At 45.6% G+C, this 24,284-nt stretch overlaps 1 protein-coding gene across 4 annotated transcripts in view; it reads left to right on the top strand.

The window, feature by feature from the left end:
• Positions 1 to 24,284, top strand: part of MAMLD1 (mastermind like domain containing 1) — a 117,587-nt gene that overhangs the window by 47,533 nt on the left and 45,770 nt on the right. For all 4 annotated transcript variants that reach the window (XM_070365763.1, XM_070365762.1, XM_070365765.1 and 1 more), the window contains exon 2: positions 15,941 to 16,099. In XM_070365763.1, the coding sequence (XP_070221864.1) occupies positions 16,004 to 16,099 (96 nt within the window). In that variant the 5' untranslated portion in view covers positions 15,941 to 16,003. The remainder of the gene's footprint in view (positions 1 to 15,940; positions 16,100 to 24,284) is intronic.

Genomic DNA, 24,284 nt, shown 5'->3' with positions numbered 1-24,284 from the left:
TCTGTTGTCCCCTTCTGCCCCTGCCTTCAATCTTTCCCAGCATCAGGGTCTTTTCCAATGAGTCAGTTCGTCTCATCAGGTGGCCAAAGTATTGGAGTTTCAGCTTCAACCTCAGTCCTTCCAATGAATATTCAGGGTTGATTTCCTTTAGGATTGACTGGTTGGATGTCCTTGCAGTCCAAGGAGCTCTCGAGAGTCTTCTCCAGCACAGAATTCGAAGGCATCAATTCTTTGGCACTCAGCTGAACTCTTCACAAATCTTTTCTAGCCTAGTTGTCTTTATTTTTTTTTAATTGCTCTCTTCTTCTTTTAATTCACTGCTCCTCTATGCCACATGTTACACACCCTCCCCTCCCGCCACACACCCTATTAAATCATTTTCTCAGTTGAACCCACCACAGTGTAGATGGACACAGAAGGCTGGACTGGGGTGCAGACCTCCTAGGATGCCTCCTTGCAATGCCTGGTGACAAGTGCCACATTTCTTGCCTGTCACCTTCCTTGTTTCCTCTTTCTTTTTAGAGTGTTCTGGACTCTGAGGTTGGTGAATTCTCCAGCCTTGTCCTAATTCATTGTCCAGGGCTCTGATCTCCAGATGGCCTTGTTTAGAATCTGGGGTGGGGATCCCATGAGTGTTTGGTTGAGTGTGGAAGGTGGGGACCCCAAACCCTGCCCAGCCCCACTAGGAATCTGCAGGCAGCCACTGAAGGAGGTCTGCACTGTGGCTTCGGAGTCCTAGTCCATGAATGGCCATCGAGGCAGTGCCAGTTGGCAAGGCTTGTAGGGTCCTCCAGGCCAAACTCTTTGGTCTATTGAAATAAAGTGAACAATGGAGAGGTGAAGTGGTGTGCTAACCAGCCTTGGCAGGGAAAGACTGCACCCTTAGTGCTGTTGATGGTTTGAAGCGAGGTCAGGTCACTGTATGGCCTGGGAGGCAGCCTCAGGGGTATATTAGGCTTCTTGGCTCATTCCTTTTGGAATGTGGACCCAAGGGCACATTAGATGGGGTGTCTGTCTCCAGCCCAGCTCACCTTAATTGCACCCTGACTCCAGATTCAGTGAGCCTAACAAGTAGTATTAGCTTTCTCTGCCCAACACTCCATGCCATCCTGGACTAGTCTCTGCCTTGATTTTCCTCTTTGTTCAAGAAGAAGGTCGCCTTCTCATCTGTAGTTTTCCTCCCCACACTAACATTGTAGGACTCTAACCAAGTGTGAGTATATAGAAGCTGGGGACAAAAGTGACAGCTGCTGTTCAGTTTCGTTGCTCAGAAATGCAGAAAGGGGCTGGCTCCCCCCAGTCCTCTTCCCCAGGGACTTTCAGGTTCTGATTCTCATCTGGCCCTCACACAGTACATGTGAAAGGCAAAGAGCAAAGGGCATCAGCCGCACTTTGCAGATGAATCTGAGGGTTAGAGAGTCCGTGATTTGTTTGAGATAGAAGTGGACCCCAGGTCTCCTGACTCCAGTGTTCCGCTCAGGATGTCTTTTGGGTCACCAACTCCAAACACTTTGTAAATGTTCACTTGCCTGCTCGTTGATAAGCTTGAAGCTATTGCCTACTGAAATTGCCACAAAACCAAACCACGTCCTCCCTACCCCAGCACCTCCAGTGATTCTTGTATGTTAAGTCTAGGGGAAAGGATCTTGCTTGCATGTCTGCCTTTAGGGCCAGGGCCAAGGGGTGAGCAGGGAGGGAAGAGGGTGAAGCTATGTTTCTCTTCCCTGTGCTGGTGGTACTGGAGCTGCCTGAGAGCTTCTGAACAGAAGCCCATCTGGATGGCAAGATCGAGGGGCTGGGTGCCCTGGGACTGGGACTGATGGGAACATCCTCCACTGAGAAGGGGAGTCTTTCCCCTGGGCCTCTAGTGCTTGGGTACTTCCTGGGACAGGGAGAGAGCGAGCAAGAGAGTCTCTGTGTGTGTCTCTGAATGTGTGTGTCTGTGTATGCCTTTGTATGTCTGTGTGCACATTTGTGTCTGTCTTCGTGTGTCTGTGTGCACCTGTGCATCTGATGTCTATTTGTATGTGCATTTGTGTGTACATGTGTGACTGTGGGTACCTGTGTCTGTGTATGTTTCTCTGAGCATGTGTGACTGTGTGCATCTGTGTCTGTATGTGTACCAACGTATGAGTGGCAGGTTTGGCCTTGGAGAGGACACTGGAACAGTTTCCAGACACGCCCCCTCTGGCACAACACCCACCTTGGTCATCTACTGTGGGAAAGCTTGGGGGAACTCATGGGGATTCAGCACCTAGGAATGCCGGCATCTAGAGGGCCCGTCTGGACTACCACTTTAAATCCCAGTGAACTTTCAATTTTCAAAACGCATGATGTCTAAAACAGAAAAAGATGATGGTGGACAAGTCCACTAAGAAATGAGGTCTTGACAAAACTTGGCCTCGCATCACTTCGCAGGCTGTTTCTGCCACAGTCGATCATGTGATAAGATCAGCATTGTTATCCCTGCTCTAAGACTGTCTTGATCTGCCCTCATTTCTGGATGTCCCCAAGTTGCAGAAAACTCTGTTCTGATTGATGTCACGGATGGACACTCTGTGCCACTCGGTCTTGGAGTCAAATTTGTTTCCAGGTGGGGCCAGCTGGAAACACAGTGATCCCAGTTGACTTGTTGGTTTGTACAAGTTTCGGCTCCTTTTGAAGCAGAAGTCTGCTCTCTGGACCTACTGCATAGGACCATGGGACGTTTGTACTTGCCGGAAGCCCCCGGCCTCAAGCTGATTCATCACCAAGCAGTGCAGGGCACTCAGGGGTGTGTGTGGTGGCCGGTCATTTATAACTTCAGTGGCAGTATCTGAAATGCAAAAGGAGGCAGATTGCAGTGGTTCCCTGAAGCAGAATTTGCAGCAACCAGATCTTGAGGTATTATTTTGAAACCAAGTCTGTAAGTTCTTTATTGATAATGTGGAAAAGGTCCCAGCACCTCTGTGTCATTTAGGGGCTAGTCCTGCTCAGAGTACAGGATAGAAACTTTTTCCTCTCCCCAAACTTATAACCTTGGTTTATCCTTTTTCTAAAAGGAACAACTTTCTAAAACCCCAAGTTAGAGAGTGATAATAATTTGGTCTTTATTATAAAAGCTTAATTAATATATAATTTACATACCATATGATTCACTCTTTGAAAGCATACAATTTGATGTGTTTTTACTGTTTTGACTTGTCTATTCTGGACATTTCATATAAATGGAATCATACTCTCTGTGGTCTTTTGTGATCTTTCACTTGGCATAATGTTGTCAGGGTTCATCCATGTTGTAGCATGTACCAGTACTTCATGCCTTTTGATGGCTGAGTAATACTCCATTGTATGGAGAGCCCATGTTTGGCTTAGCCAGTTACCAGTTGGTGCACATCTGGGTTGTTTCTACCTCTTCACTGTCAGAAGTAGTGCTGCTATGAACATTCTTGTACAAGCTTTGGTAGAGGCCTATTTTCATTTTTCTTGGCTGTATTATACCCAAGAATGGAATTATAAGGTCATATTTGGGGCTTCCCTGCTGGCTCAGACAATAAGATCTGCCAGCAATGCAGGAGACCCGGGTTTGATCCCTGGGTCGGGAAGATCCCTGGGAGAAGGAAATGGCAACCCACTCTAGTATTCTTGCCTAGAGAATCCCATGGACAGAGGAGCCTAGTGGGCTACAGTCCATAGGATCACAAAGAGTCAGACATGACTGAGTAACTAACACTTTCACACTTTCATGGCTATTCTATGCTTAACTTATCCTGGAACTGCCAAACTCTTTTCCAGAATGGCTGCACCATTTTACATTCCCACTGGCAATATGTGATGGTTCCAATTGCTTCACATCACTTTGGGCTTTTTCAAGTCAACTTTTAAAAAAAGGAAAGCAGTGTTTTAGAATATTGAGGTATTTATTAACCTGTAATTACATGCCTTGTGGCTCTTGGATACTCTCAAAGCACTCTTTTCAAATGCACAGAAATATTGAACAACGTGTCATGCATTCCTAGGGACATATGGACTCCAATCCAACAAGTCATCAAGACTCTAGGCTGACAGACTCCTTCAGATGGTTCTAGGCCACCCAAGTTTGAATCCATTCACACTCAGTGGTAGCTGTTAGATTTCTATATAGAACTTTGCACTTTACATGTGAAGAAACTGAATCTTCAAGGTTAAGGAGTCATGACTGAGAAGCCAGTCTTCCTGCTTCAGGGCCTGTTCTTGGGCTTTGAAGCCCTGACTCTCCTAACATCTAGAAGGCCAGTCTTCTTCACCCTTGAGCCCAGCCTGGGCTCTCCCTATTTTACCCAGGACAAGCTCCTCTGGACTAGGGCATCTCACTTGACTCCTTACACCTTCACACCAACATCTCTCATGGCAAATCGGAATTCACAGCAGCCAGTTCCTTTTAGAGCAGGGTCATCTGCTACGATTAGAGCCCACCATGGCTGTGATTGATGGCAGTGGGTTGATGGATCTGTTCCCACCAGGCATTCTTTGCTGGTGGTCTGGATAATAGCAGTGGCCTTGGCCTCCTGGCATGTATTCAGCTCATCCTGTGATTCTCCAGTGGTGGTGCCTCCTTCCTGTTGCTTCCTCTTACTTTCCACACAGCCCTGCACCCCAGCCAGTTTTGTCTACACAAGTTTGTGATGCTCTCGCCATAAGCAGAGCCCTGGGCTGGATGCTCCAGCTCTTAGCTGCCTGGGTCCCTGTCTTTAGGTGGTGGGACAGGCCAAATAATAAGAGTCCAGAACTGGGTGTTCTTTAAGTGCCGAGAGACAGATGGCCCTGGGCTCAGAACACTCCAGCTCTTAGTCATCCAAACAAGAGGATCCTTTACCTCTGAAGAGTAACAAGCCCTGAAGCTCCCTGAGGGAGCCCCCCTTGGCTGTGGACACAGGCCAGCCTCACTGGCACCTGTGCCTTCCCTTTAGCATTTTTCTCCCTGGTATATGAGTTTGCTAGCGCTGCTATAACAAAGCTCCACAAACTTAAACCAAAGACAAGAATTTTCTCACATTTGCAGAAAGCATAAGTCTGAGATCAAGGTATCAGGAAGGCTACCCTCCTGTGTCCAAATGTCCCCTTTTCATAAGGACACCAGCCCTATTAAATTAAGGGCCCACCCTACTCCAATCACATCTGTAACTACCCTATTTCCAAATAAGGTCACACCCTAAGGTACTGGGGTCAAGATATCAACATGAATGGGGGGCCACAATTCAATGTTAACACCAATGTACATGTCTGAAGACAGACTTGAATTATTTTGCCGTCCTATTACCTCCACCTGCCTGGCTGGGTTCCATCCCTCTGTAAGCCCGTTTGAAGTCCAGAGGTCTTTTGACTTTTTCTTTCATTTGGAAGCTAAATTTCACCCTTGAAAAAAAATGAGAACTCTAATATCCCAGTGTCTCCTATCCTAACTCAAAATACACCCAACAAGCCAGAGACCTGGGATGGGATCTCATGGTCTCAGAGATTCCTATGGGAATGGCTGAGCAGGACCCTTCTCCTCACCCAATCCAGGGACCATAGGGGAAGAAGCAGCTAGGATGAGAGATGTGGAGTCAACTTGGCCTTCCTGTGTAGCTTGCCTTTGCACCTTTCAGTCTGAAGCCCAAGGCTTTCTGCTCCTTAGTTCCTTGGGGGAGGGCCTTGGACTCTGTTGCTTGGAAAGATTTCAGTCCTTCAGGGTTGCTCCATCCTCATGCTCCCCTTGCCTCTTTGCCAAGTGCCTCTGATTTGGTTTGTTTCCTTCCTCTGTCATGCCCGGAGATCTGACCCCGAGTGGCACGTTGAGATGGACATCAGACTTCTGGCCGAGTCCACAGTCCACAGCAAGACATCCGGTACTAGAGCCCTTGGCTAAGGCAGGGAGCAGTGAGCTGGTGATAACCCTGGGGTCCCTCGGGTGCCTTCAAAGCCTGGGCTGAAAGGGAGAGAGACTGCCTGCAATCTTCTGCCCTGAACCTGAGCTTGGAGGACACCACTCACCCCACACCATTCCCCATGTCAACAGGCTACTGAACCCCAGAGCCAAGCCTCTCCCTGGAGCATGGACTTACTTGATGATGCAGGCAGAGGGGTGGCATTTTCTCTCTGTATTAAAGCCAACGTGAATAGAGAAAGCTGGATTCACGTGGATTTCTGAGGCTGAAATCCAAAGTGTGTGTAGCAGATGATTTGGGAGTTCATCCACAACCTTGGATTGTGCTTGGAAACATTGCTGGGGTTGGGTTTCTGTTAATGGGGGGCATTAGGCTTCCTATCTAGCTGTTCATGGATATTGCCAGGGCAGAAGGAGCCCGAGCTGGCGTCGTGTGTGCTAAGGTAGCACACCGCTGCTGTGGCAGAAAGGTTTGCCTGAGGGCTGGTTCCCAGGCCTGGATTCCTCTAGAGGCAAAGAGGAAACGAGGTCACGTCTGGAGAGGCTGGGGTGCTGGTGGCGGGAGACCCCTTCTGACTTGGACCAAAGTCAGTTTCCAGGCGGGGAACTCTCACCTGGGTTTCCTGTTGGCCGTGCTCCCCTGGCCCAGCTGGTCCCAAAGCGTAGTGATGCAATGCTGAGTCAGGAGGTTGCCTTCATCCACACAGCTCCGACTGCTCTATCACCTGTCCTGTCTACACTGGGCTGCTGGGAACCGCAAAGGGGCAGGGCAACAAATTGGTAGAGTGGAGTCTTTAAGAGCCAAAGCAGCATTATTTTTTTCAATTTTGTCTTTTTTCCCTTAGAGCTAAATGGGTAGCTTGTTTGATAATAGTAGGTTTTGTGTGGACATAAATTTTCATTTCTCTGGAATAAAAGCCCTAGAGTGCAAGTGCTGTGTCATCCTATAGCTGCGTAGCTAGTTTTACATTTCCAACTGACAGTGAGTGGTCCAGATGATCCACATTCTCACCAGCTTTTGGTGTTGCCACTGCTCTTTATTTTAGCCATTCTGATAGGTAGGTGGGGCTTCCCTCATACTTCAGTTGGTTAAGAAGCTGCCTGCAATGCAGGAGACCCGGGTTCGATTCCTGGGTCAGGAAGATCCCCTGGAGAAGGAAATGGCAACCCACTCCAGTCTTCTTGCCTGGAGAATTCCATGGACAGAGGAACCTGCAGGCTAAAGTCCATGCAGTCGCAAGAGTTGGACATGACCTAGCGACTAAAGAGAGAGAGAAATAGGTAGGTAGTGGAATCTCATTGTGGTTCTAATTTACAATTATTTAATGTTTAATGATATTGAACATCTGTGTATGTGCTTATTTGCCTTCCTTAGAAACTCTTCAGTGGAATGTCTTTTCATGTCTTTTTCCTATTTTCTAATTGGGTAGTTTGTTTTTCTACTGTTGAGTTTTTGAGATTCTTTATATGTTCTGGATACTAGTCCTTTATCCAATAGGAGGTTGGCAGGTATTTTCTCCTATTCATGTTTTCATCCTATTCACAGGGTCTTTCACAGAGCAAATATTTTACTTTCTATAAGGTCTAATTTATCAATATTTCCTTTTATGAGTCATGCTTTTGCTGTCAAGTCTAAGAAAGAACTTTTTGCCTAGCTCTACATCCCAAAGATTTTTCTCCTACCTTTTTCTAAAACTTGTGTAATGTTACATCTTACAATTAACTCTTTGGTCTATTTTTAGTTAATTTTTGTGTAAGGCATGAGATTGACTGTGAAGTTTATTTTTTGCCTATAGATGTTCAATTGTTCCAGACCATGTGTTAAAAATGCTGCCATTCCTTGGCTGCGATCCAAAAGTCTACAAATAATAAATGCTGGAGAGGGTGTGGAGAAAAGGGAACCCTCTTACACTGTTGGTGGGAATGCAAACTAGTACAGCCACTATGGAGAACAGTGTGGAGATTCCTTAAAAAACTGGAAATAGAACTGCCTTATGATCCAGCAATCCCACTGCTGGGCATACACACTGAGGAAACCAGAAGGGAAAGAGACACGTGTACCCCAGTGTTCATCGCAGCACTGTTTATAATAGCCAGGACATGGAAGCAACCTAGATGTCCATCAGCAGATGAATGGATAAGAAAGCTGTGGTACATATACACAATGGAGTATTACTCAGCCATTAAAAAGAATACATTTGAATCAGTTCTAATCAGGTGGATGAAACTGGAGCCTATTATACAGAGTGAAGTAAGCCAGAAGGAAAAACACCAATACAGTATACTAACGATATATATGGAATTTAGAGAGATGGTAACAATAACCCGTGTAATGAGACAGCAAAAGAGACACTGATGTATAGAACAGTCTTATGGACTCTGTGGGAGAGGGAGAGGGTGGGAAGATTTGGGAGAATGGCATTGAAACATGTAAAATATCATGTAAGAAACGAGTTGCCAGTCCAGGTTCGATGCACGATACTGGATGCTTGGGGCTAGTGCACTGGGATGACCCAGAGGGATGGTATGGGGAGGGAGGAGGGAGGAGGGTTCAGGATGGGGAACACATGTATACCTGTGGGGGATTCATATTGATATTTGGCAAAACTAATACAATTATGTAAAGTTTAAAAATAAAATAAAATTTAAAAAAAAGAAAAAAAATGCTGCCATTCCTGCACTGAATTGCTTTTGCATTTTTGTCAAGACTCAGTTGGGCATATTTATGTGGATCTATTTCCGGAATCTGTTCTGTTCTAGTAATCAATGTGTCTGTCCCTGTGCCAATACCACACTATCTTGTTTAATGCAGTCATATAATAAGTCTTGAAACTGGGCAAGTTGATTCCTTCCACTTGATTCTTCTTTGTCAGAATTGTTTCATCTCTTCTCCTTCCCTTACATTTCCATAGAAATTTTAGAATAATTTTATCTATATCTACCAAAAATCATGCTGGGATTTTGATAGGAATTTGATAAAGCTGTATATCAATTTGAGAAAAATTGATATCTGTACAATGTTGAGTCTTCCATTCTGTAAACACAGAATATCCCTTTATACATTTATAGCATCTTTGATCTTTCATTAGTGTTTGATAGTTTTTAGCATACAGTCCTGGATGTGATCTGCTTGATTTTCACTGTAGAAGTATTTGAGCAATAGTAAACTGTACCGTATTTTTAATCCCAGTGCCCATGCATTCTTTGCTGGAATTTATAAGTGCAATTGATTTTTATATGTTGATCTTGTATTCTGAGTCCTTCCTGAACTTGCTTATTAGTTCCAGGATATACTTTGTAAATTTTTTAAGGTTTCCATGTAGAAAATCAAATCACCTACAAATAGAGAGAGTTTTACTTCTAATATGTGTGCCTTTTATTTCATTCTCTTGCCTTAATGAACTAGCTAGAACCTCCAGTACTGTTTCTGGTTTGTTTTTTGTTTTCTTGGGAATATATTTGATACACAACATGGGGTAAGTTTAAGATGTTCAACATATTGATTTGATACGAGCAATGGTGAGAGTAGTTATCCTTGCCATGTCACCAAACTTGGAGGGAAAGCTTTCATCTTTAATTATTAAATGTGATGTTAGCTGTAGAAATATTGCAGATGCTTTTTGTCAAGTTGAGGAAGTTCCTCTCTAGTCCTGGTTTTCTGAGAGTTTTCATCATGAATGGGTGTTGAATTTTGTGATGTGCTTCTTCTGTATCAAATAATATGATCGTATGATTGTAACTGTGGATTTCAGACAATTGTAGATTTACATGCATGTGTAAGAAATAATGCAAAGAGATCCCTTGTGCCCTCTTAACTAGCTTTGCCTAATGATAGCATCTTGCAAAGCTATATTACAACTGGGATGCCAACATGGGTACAGTCAAGGTACAGAACATGTCCATCTCCACATGAATCCTTCATTTCACCGACTGATGGACACATCCACTTCCCTTCCACACCAACCCCTTCCTTACTCCTTGGCAACATCTAATTAGTCCATTTCTATAGTTTTGTCATTTTAAGAATGTTATATAAATGGAATCACACAGTGGCTAAGTTTGGGGGATTGCCTTTTTTTCATTCAGCATAATTCTCTACAGACTCATCCAAGTCATTATCAACAGTCATGTCTTTATTGCTGAGTGGTATACCATGGTATGTAGGTACCAGTTTGTTTAATCATTCATCCATTCAAAGATTTCTGGGTTGTTTCTGGTTTGAGGTTATCTTGAGTAAAGCTACTATAAATGCTTGTTTGCCAATTTTTGTATGAATACAAGACTTCATTCCTCTGCGATAAATACCTAAGAGTGCAAATCCTGGGCCATGTAATAATTACATGTTCAGTTTTTAAGAAACTGCCAAAAGAGTTTTCCAGAGTAGCTTTGCCACTTTTCATTCTCTCAAACAATGCATAAATAATCCAGTTTCTCTCATTTTTGCCAGTATTTGGTGGGTTTTTCAAACAAATAAAGGTGAAATTCAAATGACAATTAGTGGCATTCGTCCATTCACAATGTACTATACCATCTCCTCTATCTAGATCCTGAAAATTTACATCACCCAAAGTAAAGCCTCATCTCTAGTAAGCAGTTAGTCCCCTCTTCTCCCCTGCCCTCAGTCCCTGTCAACCACCAATCTGCTTTCTGTCTCCATGAATTCAGCTATTCTGGATATTTTGTATAAATGGCATCATATAATATGTGACCTTTGGTGACTGACTTGTTTCACTTAGTAGGTTTTATCTATATACCAATAATTTATTCCTTTGTATGGCTGAATAAGTCAGTGGTAAGGACAAGGCAAATTTTGTTTATTTATTTACACATTGATGGCCATTTGGGTTGTTTCCACCTTTTGATTATCATGAATAATGCTACTGTGAACATTTGTGTAGAAATATTTGAATATCGATCTTCATTTCTTTTGGGTATATATGTAGGAATGGAATTGCAGGATCTGATGGTAATTCCATGTTACTTTCTTTGGAAGAACTGCCAAACTGCTTTCCCTAGCAGCTGTAATGTTTCAATTCCCACCAACAATGTATGAGTGTTCCAATTTCTCCACATTCTTGTCAACACTTGTTATTTCCCTTTCTTTATTATGCCATCCTACTGTGTATGAAGTGGTATGTCATAGTTTTGATTTGCATTTCTCTAACATCTCTTGCTGAAGCCCGGCTTGGAGAATTTTGAGCATTACTTTACTAGCGTGTAAGATGAGTACAATTGTGCGGTAGTTTGAACATTCTTTGGCATTACCTTTCTTTGGGATTAGAATGAAAACTGACCTTTTCCAGTCCTGTGGTCACTGCTGAGTTTTCCAAATTTTCTGGCATATTGAGTGCAGCACTTTCACAGCATCATCTTTCAGGATTTGAAATAGCTCAACTGGAATTCCATCACCTCCACTAGCTTTGTTTGTAGTGATGCCTTCTAAGGCCCACTTGACTTCACATTCCAGAATGTCTGGCTCTAGGTCAGTGATCACACCATCGTGATTATCTGGGTCGTGAAGATCTTTTTTGTACAGTCTTCTGTGTATTCTTGCCACCTCTTCTTAATACCTTCTGCTTCTGTTAGGTCCATACCATTTCTGTCCTTTATTGAGCCCATCTTTGCATGAAATGTTCCCTTGGTATCTCTAATTTTCTTGTTCTGTTGTTTCCCTCTATTTCTTTGCATTGATCTCTGAGGAAGGCTTTTTTATTTCTTCTTGCTATTCTTTGGAACTCTGCATTCAGATGCTTATATCTTTCCTTTTCTCCTTTGCTTTTCTCCTTTGGTTTTAGAAAAGGCAGAGGAACCAGAGATCAAATTGCCAACATCCGCTGGATCATCAAAAAAGCAAGAGAGTTCCAGAAAAACATCTATTTCTGCTTTATTGACTATGTCAAAGCCTTTGACTGTGTGGATCACAATAAACCGTGTAAAATTCTGAAAGAGATGGGAGTACTAGACCACCTGACCTGCCTCTTGAGAAATTTATATGCAGGTCAGGAAGCAACAGTTAGAACTGGACATGGAACAACAGACTGGTTCCAAATAGGAAAAGGAGTAAGTCAAGGCTGTATATTGTCACCCTGCTTATTTAACTTCTGTGCAGAGTACATCATGAGAAATGCTGGGCTGGAAGAAGCACAAGCTGGAATCAAGATTGCTGGGAGAAATATCAATAACCTCAGATATGCAGATGGCACCACCCTTATGGTAGAAAGTGAAGAACAACTAAAAAGCCTCTTGATGAAGGTGAAAGAGGAGAGTGAAAAAGTTGGCTTAAAACTCAAGATTCAGAAAACGAAGATCATGGCATCTGGTCCCATCACTTCATGGGAAATAGATGGGGAAACAGTGGAAACAGTGTCAGACTTTATTTTTTTGGGCTCCAAAATCACTGCAGATGGTGACTGCAGCCATGAAATTAAAAAAGGCTTACTCCTTGGAAGAAAAGTTATGACCAACCTAGATAGCATATTGAAAAGCAGAGACATTACTTTGCCAACAAATGTCCGTCTAGGCAAGGCTATGGTTTTTGCAGTGGTCATGTATGGATGTGAGAGTTGGACTGTGAAGAAAGCTGAGCACCAAAGAATTGATGCTTTTGAACTGTAGTGTTAAAGAAGACTCTTGAGAGTCCCTTGGACTGCAAGGAGATCCAACCAGTCCATTCTGAAGGAGATCAGCCCTGGGATTTCTTTGGAAGGAATGATGCTAAAGCTGAAACTCCAGTACTTTGGCCACCTCATGCGAAGAGTTGACTCATTGGGAAAGACTCTGATACTGGGAGGGATTGGGGGCAGGAGGAGAAGGGGACGACAGAGGATGAGATGGCTGGATGGCATCACTGACTCGATGGGTGTGGGTCTCAGTGAACTCCGGGAGTTGGTGATGGACAGGGAGGCCTGGCCTGCTGCGATTCATGGGGTCGCAAAGAGTCGGACATGACTGAGCGACTGAACTGAACTGACTGAACATCTGTTGATACTGAGCATGTTTACATGGGCTTGTTGGCTGTTTTTAATATCATTTCAATATTACTTTTAATATCTGTTTTTTTTTTTCCCCTTCTTTGTTTGCTTTGGGTTTATTCTCCTTTTTCTTGGTTCCTTGGGTGGAAACTTATAGATTTTAGACTTACCCTCATTTCTGTTATAACTGTAAATATCTCTCTCAGCACAGATTTACTTGTGTCCCACAAATTTTGATGTAATATATTTTCATTTTCATTTAGTTCAGTTTATTTTAAAAATTTCTCTTGAGACCTCCTCTTTGACTCCTGAGTTTTTTTTAAAGTTTGTTGCTTAGTTTCCAAGTGTTTGGAGATTTTCCTGTTGTCATTTCTGTTTTTGTTTCCTATTGTGATTCCACTGTAGTCAGAGAAAATAGCATATATTACTTCAATGCTTTTAAATTTTTGTAGATTGTTTTATAGTCCAAATGGTGTCTGTATTGGTATATATTTCTTGGATGCTTGAAAAGAATGTAAATTTTACTGTTTTCTTGATGGAGTGTTCTATAAATATCAATTAGATCTTATTAAATGGTGATGGTGTTGAGTTCTTTTATATCTTGTTGATTTTCTAATTGTTCTATCAGTTATTGAGAGAGGACATTGAAGTCTCCATTATAAATGTCAAATTTTCTATTTCTTCTTTCAGTTACTGTTAATTTTGACGTGTATATCATGTAGCTATGTTGTTTGGTGCATACACATTTAGAATTACTTTGTCTTCTTGGTAGACTGATCCTTTGCCCTTCTCTGTATCTGGTCATTTTCTTTGTTCTGAAGTTATTTGATGTTACCAGAGCCACCCCTGCTTGATTTTAAAAGTTTTTTCATCCTTTTACTTTCTACATGTCCATATCATTATATTTGAGGTGAGCATCTTGCAGACAGCATATAGTTGTGTTATGTTTGTTTTTTTAATTGACTCTGTCAACATCTCTTTTTAATTGCTGTATTTAGATCATTTTCACTTAATGTACTTACTGATATTAGTGCTTAATTCTGCCAATTTATTTTTAATTTCTGTTTGCTTTCTGTATTTGTCCCTACTTTCTTTTTCCTGTATTCCTGTAGGTGACTTGAAAATTTTTTAGAGTTTCATTTGCTGATTCGTGTATGGTGTTTCTGCATGTATCTTTCTGTATGCCATTTTTTTGGTGTTTCTTGGTACTACATCATATATACATTTCTTCAGCTGCCAAATATAATTTAGAAAACTTTTTAAGGAAAAGGAAAGTCTATTCTATTTACCCATGTTTTTTCTCTTTCCATGGTTCCTTTTTCCTCAGTGATGTCTAAAACATCTTCTTTTATCACTTCCTCTCTGTTTAGAGAGCTCCCTTTAGCCATTCTCTTAGGAGAATCTGTTCTTAATGAATTCTTTTAGTTTTCGTTCATCTGAGAATATTTTGATTCCCCTTCCCTACCTGAAGTGTGATTTTCAGCACTCATTTAGATCTTCTGTTTAGCTGGCTTTCTCTGACAATGCTCTGGCAGGGAAAGGGGTGCACTGTCTCATTTCTGCCAGGTAACTATGGAAATCCAGATTCTCCACTTAGCCTTCATTGACACCAAGGAGGTTGGAACTTCTCATTGTTGCTGGGCAGTGATGATAGTTCCAGCTCCCCACTGGGCTTCTGCTAATGCCACCGTGGGTGGGATGGGCAAGAGTGCCTCATTACTGTTCCCCATGTGACCTCTGCTGACATTGGAAGGGATGGGATGTGGACTTATGACCCTGTGCAGGGGCAAAGGTCCTGACTCTGTGCGGCATCCTCTAACACCACCCTGGCAGGAACAGGGGAGATGACTCATTTCTGTTCGGGGGGGTGGAGTCTAGGCTCCCAACTGGCCTTTGCTGATGGGACTGGGTGGGACCACCCTTTTGTCTGTGGTGTTTAGCTGAAGAAGACTGGCTCTTGCATAAAAGTTTTCAGTCTTGGGAGACTGCCCCTTTACTGGCCCTTTGAGTAAAGAGAGGAGACTTTTGCAGGAGCTGTTTTGTCTGTGTTCACTGGTACTTTGGGTCGTCTGCTTCTTCAGTCCCAGTCTGGGATCTGTGAGGCAAAAAGAAAACCCAGGGAGTTTGCCACTGCGTCGTTCCCTATGTCCCAAGGTCTTTATCCAGTTTGCTTTCTTCTCCCCACCTTTCAGGGTCTTCTGGTGCTTGTTTTATATGTAAGGCCCAGAGGTTTCAGTTGTCTGCACTGGAGGAATGGGGAAAGTACGTCTGCACTTTTCCAGAGCCAGATATGTGGATACGGAAATTTTAGACCAGTATTTGTCCTGCCAAGGAGATCTAGGGAAGGAGAGCTTCCCTCACAAATGAATCTCTTGGCAGAGCTCTAATTCCATGTTGACATTCTGAGAAACAAAAAGAAATAAAACACATCTGCTGTCCCTGGGTTTGCATGTGTCTGTTCGTCTGTCATAGAGGGCATCAGCTGGCACAGCCGTGATCGTGATTGCAGCTGGTTCTGTTACCTTTTTGTAAACCAGTGCACCGGAGTTTCGTGAGCCCCTTCCAACAGCCATTGCTTCCTTCCAGTGATTGTCGGGTTATGACCTGTTAGTCTGCTCACTTGGTTTGGTGCTCACAGGGGCAGAGTTGGCAGGTGCCCCTTCTATGGACCGAAGGCTTCAATAGAGCTGAAAGGGCAGTTAAGCCATCACCTGATCCAACCACCTTGGTTTTCATATTAAAAAAAAAATTCTGTGTTAGAGAACAGAAGATCTCATGGTGTCCTGCAGAAAAGCCTTCCCTGCCTTGAAGCCCGATGTCATTTAGTCACATCGGGCTGTTCCTCTACCCATCCCTCAGCTCTCCAGAGACTGCCATCTCATCCCAGCCAACTGCCTACCAGACGTGCCCCTCATCCCTGGAGGTGGGAAGGGCTCAGTGAGGGTGGTGGGGTGGAAAGAGAGGCAAGAAAAATGCACGTAGCCAACTCCACCCAAACCTGTCCTCAGAGTGCAAGTCTGTGATTCACGGGGTCAATGGTCTCATCTTTGTGTCTGAAAGACAGTGTACTTTTTGTCTCCCTAAGCCCTGTGTCTAGGTCGTTTGGGAAGCGCCTGGGAGAGTCAAGAATAAAATTGCAGGTCAAACAATGGATGACTGGAAAAGTCGACTTGTAGTCAAGAGCATGCTTCCCCATTTCGCCATGGTGGGAAATCGTCAGGAGCCCAGAAAGCTCCAGGAATCGGTCAGACAATGGGCTATGGGGGGAGGGGGGCTTTGAATGTTTCTAACCTTAAATTTGAACATAAGATGTGTTGTTGAAGTTCTCTGTGCAAACTTGGTGGCAAGATACCAACCCCAAATGTAAAGAAACTGAAATATGACCTAGAAAAGATCCAGGAGATGAGCTGACCCTGCTCCTTGTGAGTTTCAGGAAGAGCAGGAGAGTCCAAGGCTCCGTCTGGATTCCCAGTCCAGCTCTCTCTGCGTACACCCCTTTAACTAGGAAGAGACAAAGGGTGAAAAGGGAAAAAAGTATACGTTTTCTCTTAATGGAAGCCAGGAATTTGGGGATGACAGGCACTGGATATATTACATTAGCTTCCTAGTACCACTGAGAACAGGAAGCCAGTGAGTAGGGCGCTGAAAGATACTCCCATTTGACTCTCTGGCCCTGATGTCCTTTTAAAAACTCACCTGACAAATTTCTGCTTGCCTCCCTCAGAACTCAGACATCATCCATGAGTGTGAAACTCAAGGGTTAGGGATTCCAGAAGTAGTTTGGGGAGCCAGGATTCTAGAAAGAGACATGGGAGCCATTGGTTGGTTGACAATAAAAGCCTACAACCTCACTAGTCTACCAAGTTAGCTTAGTTACTAGGAGGTGCTGTAAGCACAATGGCTGTTATCTCAGTGCATTAGGTCCACAAAGGAGTGGCTTGCTTAATCTCAGCAATTAATAGAGCAGAGCGGAAATGGCTCTTCTAGACCCGTGGGTCTGCTTCCTTCCTGTTCAGAGAAATGGAAGCTGGGGGCTTTGAGGTAATGTCATTTCACGTAACTAGAGGGCCCAGCTTCTCCAATTCCAAGGGCAGTCTACTTTGAGTAAGTCAGTTTTCTATTTAGGTGAGAATTCTGATCTTTGCACAGCTGTCAGGGAGTGAGGACATGGTTGAAATCTTTTTTCTCTTTTTTGACCTTGTTGTCTGTCACTAAAAATATATTGAGAAAGTGATAGTTGAAGACATTTACAAAACTTTGTTTACTGGAGTTCCACCTCGAAAAGGATACCAATCAGATGGGATGGCAGAGAGGGAGCAATTACTTACCCATATCCTGTCCTCCAAATTGCCAGCCATCCCATCAGGCATCTTTCCAAGTCAATCTCCACCCTCCATCCTCATTACCCTTTCTAGCTCTTGCTTCTCTTTTATGGTCAAGAACTAAGTCTGTGAAGGAAAACCTCTTGGTGATACATCCAGAGACCAGGCTCAGTTTCAGCGGGTCTTGCAATTTCTCCTTTGTTCCACACTTGTTTCCATCCCAAGGAGAAAAGATTGTAGTGGGGGTTGAAGGTGCAGGATCCTCTTCCTCTTACCCTGTGAGCCCCACCACCCCTGTGTAAAGTGTGACTAGTTAAGTAACCGGCTTGGTTTTGACGGGTGTAGATCTGGATGCAGGATGGGTTCCTCCTAGAACACGTCCTCCGAGCAGCCACCCATACCCTCACTCTGGAGAAATAGACTTGGCTCACACCATTTCTGGGCTTGGCTTCTCTTTGCAGGTGGCCTTTAGAGTCCTTTGTAAGCCTGGCCAAAAATGCACATGCATTGCTTTAGCGTTTCTCCCTCCTCCGCAACACCCCTTGTTCTGTAGCTCTGAGTGAGCTGGTTCCGAAAGTCCAAGCTGTCCTAGAAGACCAAGGACCTGCCTCAGTTGAGCAGATCCAAAAAAATAAGCCTTAGGCTCCAAAAGCAAGTCTCTCAGATAAGTCCTCTTGGCAATAAAAGCCACGTTCATCTTCCTGGAAGATGCCTGTGGCCTCTGAAGGGCCTGACACTCAAGGAGCCCACTCTCTTTGCTGTGCCTGATGGGTAAATGTGGAGCCTGACCGAGCCAGGCACTGCTGATGTGGCCACCAGTAGCTGGGGCAGCTCTTGGTTTGAGCATAACTGACTTCTCTTGGCTGGTCAACCCCGGCAGCTTCAGTAAGGTAACCAGTACCCACGTGGAGCTCTGCCCTACAGGCCCCACATGCTGAGTAGTTCAGCAACCCCTTGATTGTGGACAGAGACAGAGAGTTTCAAAGCATAATGGCCAGTCAGTTCACCATGAAACCTGCTGTCCAGACAAGTACAGGACCCAGAATGGGAGCACCAAGAGGCGGTCCTTGGCAGGAGCAGGGCTAGTGTTTCTGAGTGTGGCCTGGACTGGGGTCTTGGCTGTTTCCTGTGCTTGCTTTCCCTTGGATGTTTTCTAGTGTCCAGGGATGATACCCCACAGCCCCATCCTGGGAAACTGTGTGCTTCTGGAATCACGTTCTTAACACCACCCTGTCTCTTCCTGCCAGCAGCCTCAGTGGAGAAGGTCTGATACAGACATCAGCTTACTTGGTTTCCTTGTCCTTTTCCAAGAAATGGACTAACAAAAAAACTAATTTCAAGTCAAGATCTGCTCATAAAATTATATCAGTCCCAAAGGAGAGTTCTTTTAAACAGCCCTGGGATCTCCATGTGAATCATTGTGAGTTCCCATTCAGGAAAACATGCATGCGATGTGATGATCGCTCTTGGCTTAAGACCAGGACTCAGGACACCTGATTCCAGTCTTGCTTCTGCTCCTAACTAGCCATGGGGCTTTGGCCATCCTTTACCCACCCTGAGGACAAAGATCAAATTAACCAGGAGTAAGAATAGCCACTTTTATTTGAGAATTGACTAGGTGCCAGGCACTTGCTAAGCATTCAAGGTGCCTTATCTCCTGTAATCCTGAAAATAACCCTGAGATAAAGAGGCTATCCCCAGGAAACTGAGACTCAGGTTAAGGAACTTGACAAAGTCACAGAGCTAAGACACAGCAGAGCTCAGAGCCTGCTTTCTTTGCTGATGGCCTCTGCTGTCTCTTGGCTCTGAATCATGTTGAAAACCACAAAACCCTGAGTACATGTCAGGCGGGAGTAGTTATCATAAGAAAGCACAGCACCCTCTCAGCATTTGTTCATTCATTCAGCTGCCTGATTGCTTAATGACTCTTGTGTGATCTGGAGTTTTACCTTTTGAACGTTTGGGCATCCACTCAAGCTTAATAAGGCATCCAGTCCCGGCAGTGAGTGTATGGAGTTTTAACAAGAGGCAAAACATTTGGCCCCTCTTTTTGAAGTTAAGATCTCCATCCATTCCTCCCCCAGCATGGTGAGTGGATTGAAGACTAGCACACAAATCTCTCAAATACTAGCATGCCAGGTGGGTGTGTTTTGGAGCTCGGGTGGAGTTGGAACTCAGTTGTCTCTGTCTCAGTCTACACCCCGCCCAAAGTTGTAAAGATTCCCCAGCTCTGAGCAGCCATCTATTCCCTTCATAAGGCAGCTCCAGATGAAATGGAAGCTTTAAGGTATTAGATATACAGTCAGAAAAGGAAAGGCATGCCGTGCTCCTGGCTTGTCCTCTGTCCTCTGCATGTCCTCTTTCACCATCTCCCAGAGTTTGCTCAAGCTCATGTCCATTGAGTCGGTGATGCCATCCAACCATCTCATCCTCTGTCGTCCTCTTCTTTTGCCTTCAATCTTTCCCAGCATCAGGGTCTTTTCCAGTGAGTCAGTTCTTTGCATCAGGTGGCCAAAATATTGGAGCTTCAGCTTCAGCATCAGTCCTTCCAATGAATATGCAGGGTGTATTTCCTCTAGGATTAACTCATTTGCTCTCCTTGCTGTCCAAGGGACTCTTAAGAGTATTCTCCAGCACCACAGTTTGAAGGCATCAATCCTTCGGTGCTCAGCCTTTTTTATTGTCCAGCTCTCACATCTGTACATGACTACTGGAAAAACCATAGCTTTTTTTCCCCCACAGCCAGTCCCTCTCATCAGGAAGCTTGCACAAGCCTCTTGTCCTCGTCCATCAGAGGGCAGACAGAATGAAAACCACAATCACAGAAAACTAACCAAACTGATCACATGGACCACAACCTTGCCTAACTCAATGAAACTATGAGCCATGCCGTGTAGGGCCACCCAAGATGGATGGGTCATGGTGGAGAGTTCTGACAAAACGTGGTCCACTGGAGAAGGGAATGGCAAACCACTTCAGTATTCTTGCCTTGAGAACCCCATGAACAGTATGAAAAGGGGAGCTATATCAAGGGTCCCCATTTGGGTGGCCCCAAGTGCAGCCTGCTTTGTACCCGTGGTATGACCTTAACCAACCGCTCACCCCTTCTTCTTTTCACCTCTAAATGCAAAGGGAGCTGAAGAAAGGGAAGAAAGGAGCCTTGTCTGTCTGTCTGCTTCAGATAAAGGAGGAGGGCCATTCACTTGCTGCCGTGCTAAGTTTGGGACTTTGTGCCCAGTAGGGGGGACTCAGTGAGGAGACATCGCATTTCATCCCCAGGCTCTGCCTGGCACTTTGTATGAGTAAGTTCTTTTCCTCCTGAAGTCAGAGGGCCCATCCTGCCAATTTTATGGGGTCCTTCCTGTGCACCCAGCCCTGTGCTAGACACTGGGCTACAGCAGCTCCCAGTCAAGGGCAGATTTCTCAGGCTTCCTTCACGGGGAACAGATCTGTCCTCAGAAGCTCAGAGGAGAAGGGCATGCTCCTTCATAGACAGTAGTTTGTCTACTCCTGTGACACGCGGACCAAGATCTCCATTTCACCAGGGAGGGGACCGAGGGGCTTTCCCAGTATTATATGGGCAGTAGGTTGGAAACTCAGATCTCAAACCCAGGTGCCCTGACTCCAAAGCCCCTCTTCCTTGCCTGCTTTCCATTCCCCAGTTGGGACTTAAGACAGACAGAGTCCTCCCCAATCAGGCACAACTTGGGGTTCAGGCTATAGCAGTGGACAGAACAGAGCCCTAGATTGCCTGGACAGTCCACTCCAGTAGCAGACAGCCCATAAACAGAGATAGAGTGGAGAGGCATCTTGACTTCATACTCGTGGCTCCATGGAATCTTCTGACTGGCATCACCAGCTGCCCAGCCTGGGAGCTAAGAGCCAGTATAATTAAAACCCCACAGGGAGGTAGGGACAGCCACCCAGGTCCTGGGCTAAGTGGTCAAAACAGCTGTCTTAGAAATCTGGAGAGGCAACCTGGTGTCCCCTGCTTCATGCAGGCTTCAGGCATGGTGCCTGTGCGGCTCCAGCCCCAGGAGAGGGGAGCTTTCTGGACCCAGGGGTTGGGGGTGGGGCTCCAGGCATCAGCTCCTCGGGGAGGCAGCTGTCCCTAAGAGTTACTGGAATCCTGCATGGGACTCTGCCCTCTGTCCGCGTCAGATGACTGTGAACAAGGTATGGGTCTGAACTCAGTGTAAACCACACAGGTTATTACACTGTTAGCACTTTGAAAAAAAAAAAAATGATCAGAGATGGGCATTGACTCAGAAGGGTGATGGGAGACAAGTGTCCTTGGAGCTCAGGGTGGTGCCACTCTGAGCATTCTGGGTCACAGCCTGCAGTGTGTGTGCGCCTTTCTATTTGGGGATTCCCCCCCACGGAGCACGCAGCTGTTCGCTTCCTTTCCTCCCGCCCCTTTCTCCTGCAGGGAGGGCTGGACCCTGTTCCAGACGCCCTGCCAGGCAGAGGCCTTGCCTTCAGCCTGGCCTCTCCATGAGAGCAGTACACTGCTGGCCTGGCAGGATACCACTGGGCTCTGCATCCGGGTCCCGCCTGGGTAGCACCGTCCAGCACAGCGGTGACCGGAAAATCCACCACAGTCCATGCTCAGGGGAGGCTCCTGAAAGGGGCAGGTCTACTTGGCAGCTGGCACTCACTGGCACTGCCTATTTCTTAACTTCCAGGAGCCCACACTGGCCGTGGCTGCATTCCTGTCTAGCCCCTGGCCCCAGCTTTCTTGACGTCAGGCCTGAGGTGACAGGTGTCTGGAACTTGAGCTCCCTGGGGTGGGGGCAGGATGGACAGTGTTGGACCCCAGGTCAGGGAGACAGGAGAGCCCACTAGGGTATGTACAGGCTGGCATGGGGCAGCCCTGGTTCACAGGCCCTGGGCACATCAAACTCTGGGTTGGCCTGTGCAGGATGGAGCCTCTTACTTTCATTGAAAATCCCCAGCTGGAGAACTCAGCGTGGCTCAGATTGTGGAGATGCATGTCATAAGCTGCCCCTGGCGTGCCCAGTTCTAGACCTGGGGACAGGAAGCATGAACTTTTAAGGTTTGGCCTACAGATTTTAATGTCTGCAGTTGACGTATAATAATTTGTCAAAACCCTGCCTTCTGCCTCTTGGCCTTTCCTTTCTGCTCATCATCTCCCTCCTCCTCCCATCACCAGATCACCAAACCCCAAAGTAACAAAATTAGAAAGGCAGGCAGGAGCCCAGGGTGAATTTGGCCACCAAGGACCCAGACCCAAGACCCATATGTGGCTGGTGCCACCCCTCCCTCCCTCCTGCCCCTATCCCTCTGCACCAACCTGCCTTTGTCTGCATCCCTCTGGGGCTGCAGGGCACAGTCCCTCTCCTGATCCCCATCCAGAGCTCTTCTCCAGGCCCATTGCTCCCCAAGGCAGTCAGCTGGCAGGTGCTCTCATGACGCTGAGACCTGACTCCATCCTCGACATACACTGAATGCTCAGTGAGCAGTGGCTGCCTTCCCTTTTGGCTAGAAGATCCCTCAGAAAGTCTCCAGGTCACCCTCTTTGTTGAACACAAGAGGCCCTGAACACACAAAAGGCGAAGAGGTGTCCTTCATGGGGCCAGATAGTGAGTTCATCATAATTTCTGGAAAGTGCTTGCCTCTTGGCCTTGTGCTGGGAATAGAAGCGACCAGGGTCATTTGCAGGAAATCTTTTGTTCCCTGGCTTAATTCACATCTGCAGATGCCAGCTGAGCCCTGTCACAAGACTAGGCAGTCTGGGGGTACAGAGATGAGGAGGAAGCCCCAACCTTCCTTTCATGGAACCCACAGAGCACCTGCCAACAGATGGGCAGTAATAACAACTGTCATTAGTGAAGGTTAAACAGGGCATTTGAGACTACTGCATGCCTTACCCAGTTCAGAAATGGTCACCTAGCTTGTCTGATGGTTGAAATCTTGAAACTTTTCAGCTCTGAAAATGTTGCCTGCTACTAGGCCTATGTATGCCCCTGCAGTGTGAGGAAGGCAATTTGGAAATAACCTCTGTGCCTTGGGGTAGATGCCTGTGTGGTAGGTCAGGGCTAGGCAAACTCCCACCCATGGACGAAATGCGGCCCACAGCCTGTTTTTCTAAATAAAGTTTTATTGGCACAAGCCACACCCATTCATTAACATATTGTCCACTCTAGAGTTTCAGCAGGGAGTACATGGCCTGCAAAGTCTAAGATAGTTACTCTTCGAGCCTTACAGAAAGTTTTACAGCCCCTAATCTAAGTCACTGGGCTTTGGATCTTTTTTCCCAAGGCCGTAGTTTCCTCTCATAAGTCTGTGCCACTTGAGGGACTATCACAGATTTTGACACCTCTCCAGGAGTTCTGCTTCCTCTCCTGAGCCACAGCTCTCCCATTACCATCCAGGCAGACCTTTTACAAATAGACAGAGCTGGTCATTCCTTGGTGCAACCACCCCTGACAGTGGTTTCCCATTGCAAATATCTTCCCATCCACCCCCTTCCCAGGGTGGCAAAGCTCTCTGTGAGCCACAGGTGTCCCCCTGGCTCGCTATACACCAAGCACACTGGCCACCTGCCTGTCCCTGGAACATGCTGTGAGCTTTCCCCCAGGACCTCTGTCCTCCTGCCTGGAGCATTCTGCACCCATCCTCCTGAACACTCTGTCACATCACTCCCCTTCGGTCCTCTGAAGGATCCTACTCACACTCTGTTCTTGTTCTTGCTCTTTGTGTACTGTCTGTACTTGAATTCCAGCTCCTTTGGAGTCTGGTTCCGCACTCCTCTACCCAGTGTGTGCTTATTCTGAGAGGGTCTCTGTTCTGGGTCCCCTAAACAGCCCTGCTTTGTACAGTTAGAAGCCTCCCTTTCTATAGTGAACAGATGCTCCATGCCACTCTCTTTTTCTAGAATAAGCTTGAGACACTAAAGTTGTCCAGTGTTATGGCTGCCTGCATGACACCATCAGAAAATCTCAGCATTGTCTTGCCTCTTTTTCTTTCTCCTTTAAGTCAAGCCTTTGGACTTTAGAACAATGAACTTGGCCAATATAAAATATCTCCAGGAAGCCAGCCCCCAGACACCAACATCCAACGTCTGCTTTCTGAATATATGGCTTC

This window comes from Bos mutus, chromosome X (assembly GCF_027580195.1).
Source record: "Bos mutus isolate GX-2022 chromosome X, NWIPB_WYAK_1.1, whole genome shotgun sequence".
NCBI classification, from domain to species: Eukaryota; Metazoa; Chordata; class Mammalia; order Artiodactyla; family Bovidae; genus Bos; species Bos mutus.
Note: the sequence above shows the minus strand (reverse complement) of the source record. Positions and strands in the feature narration are given on the sequence as shown.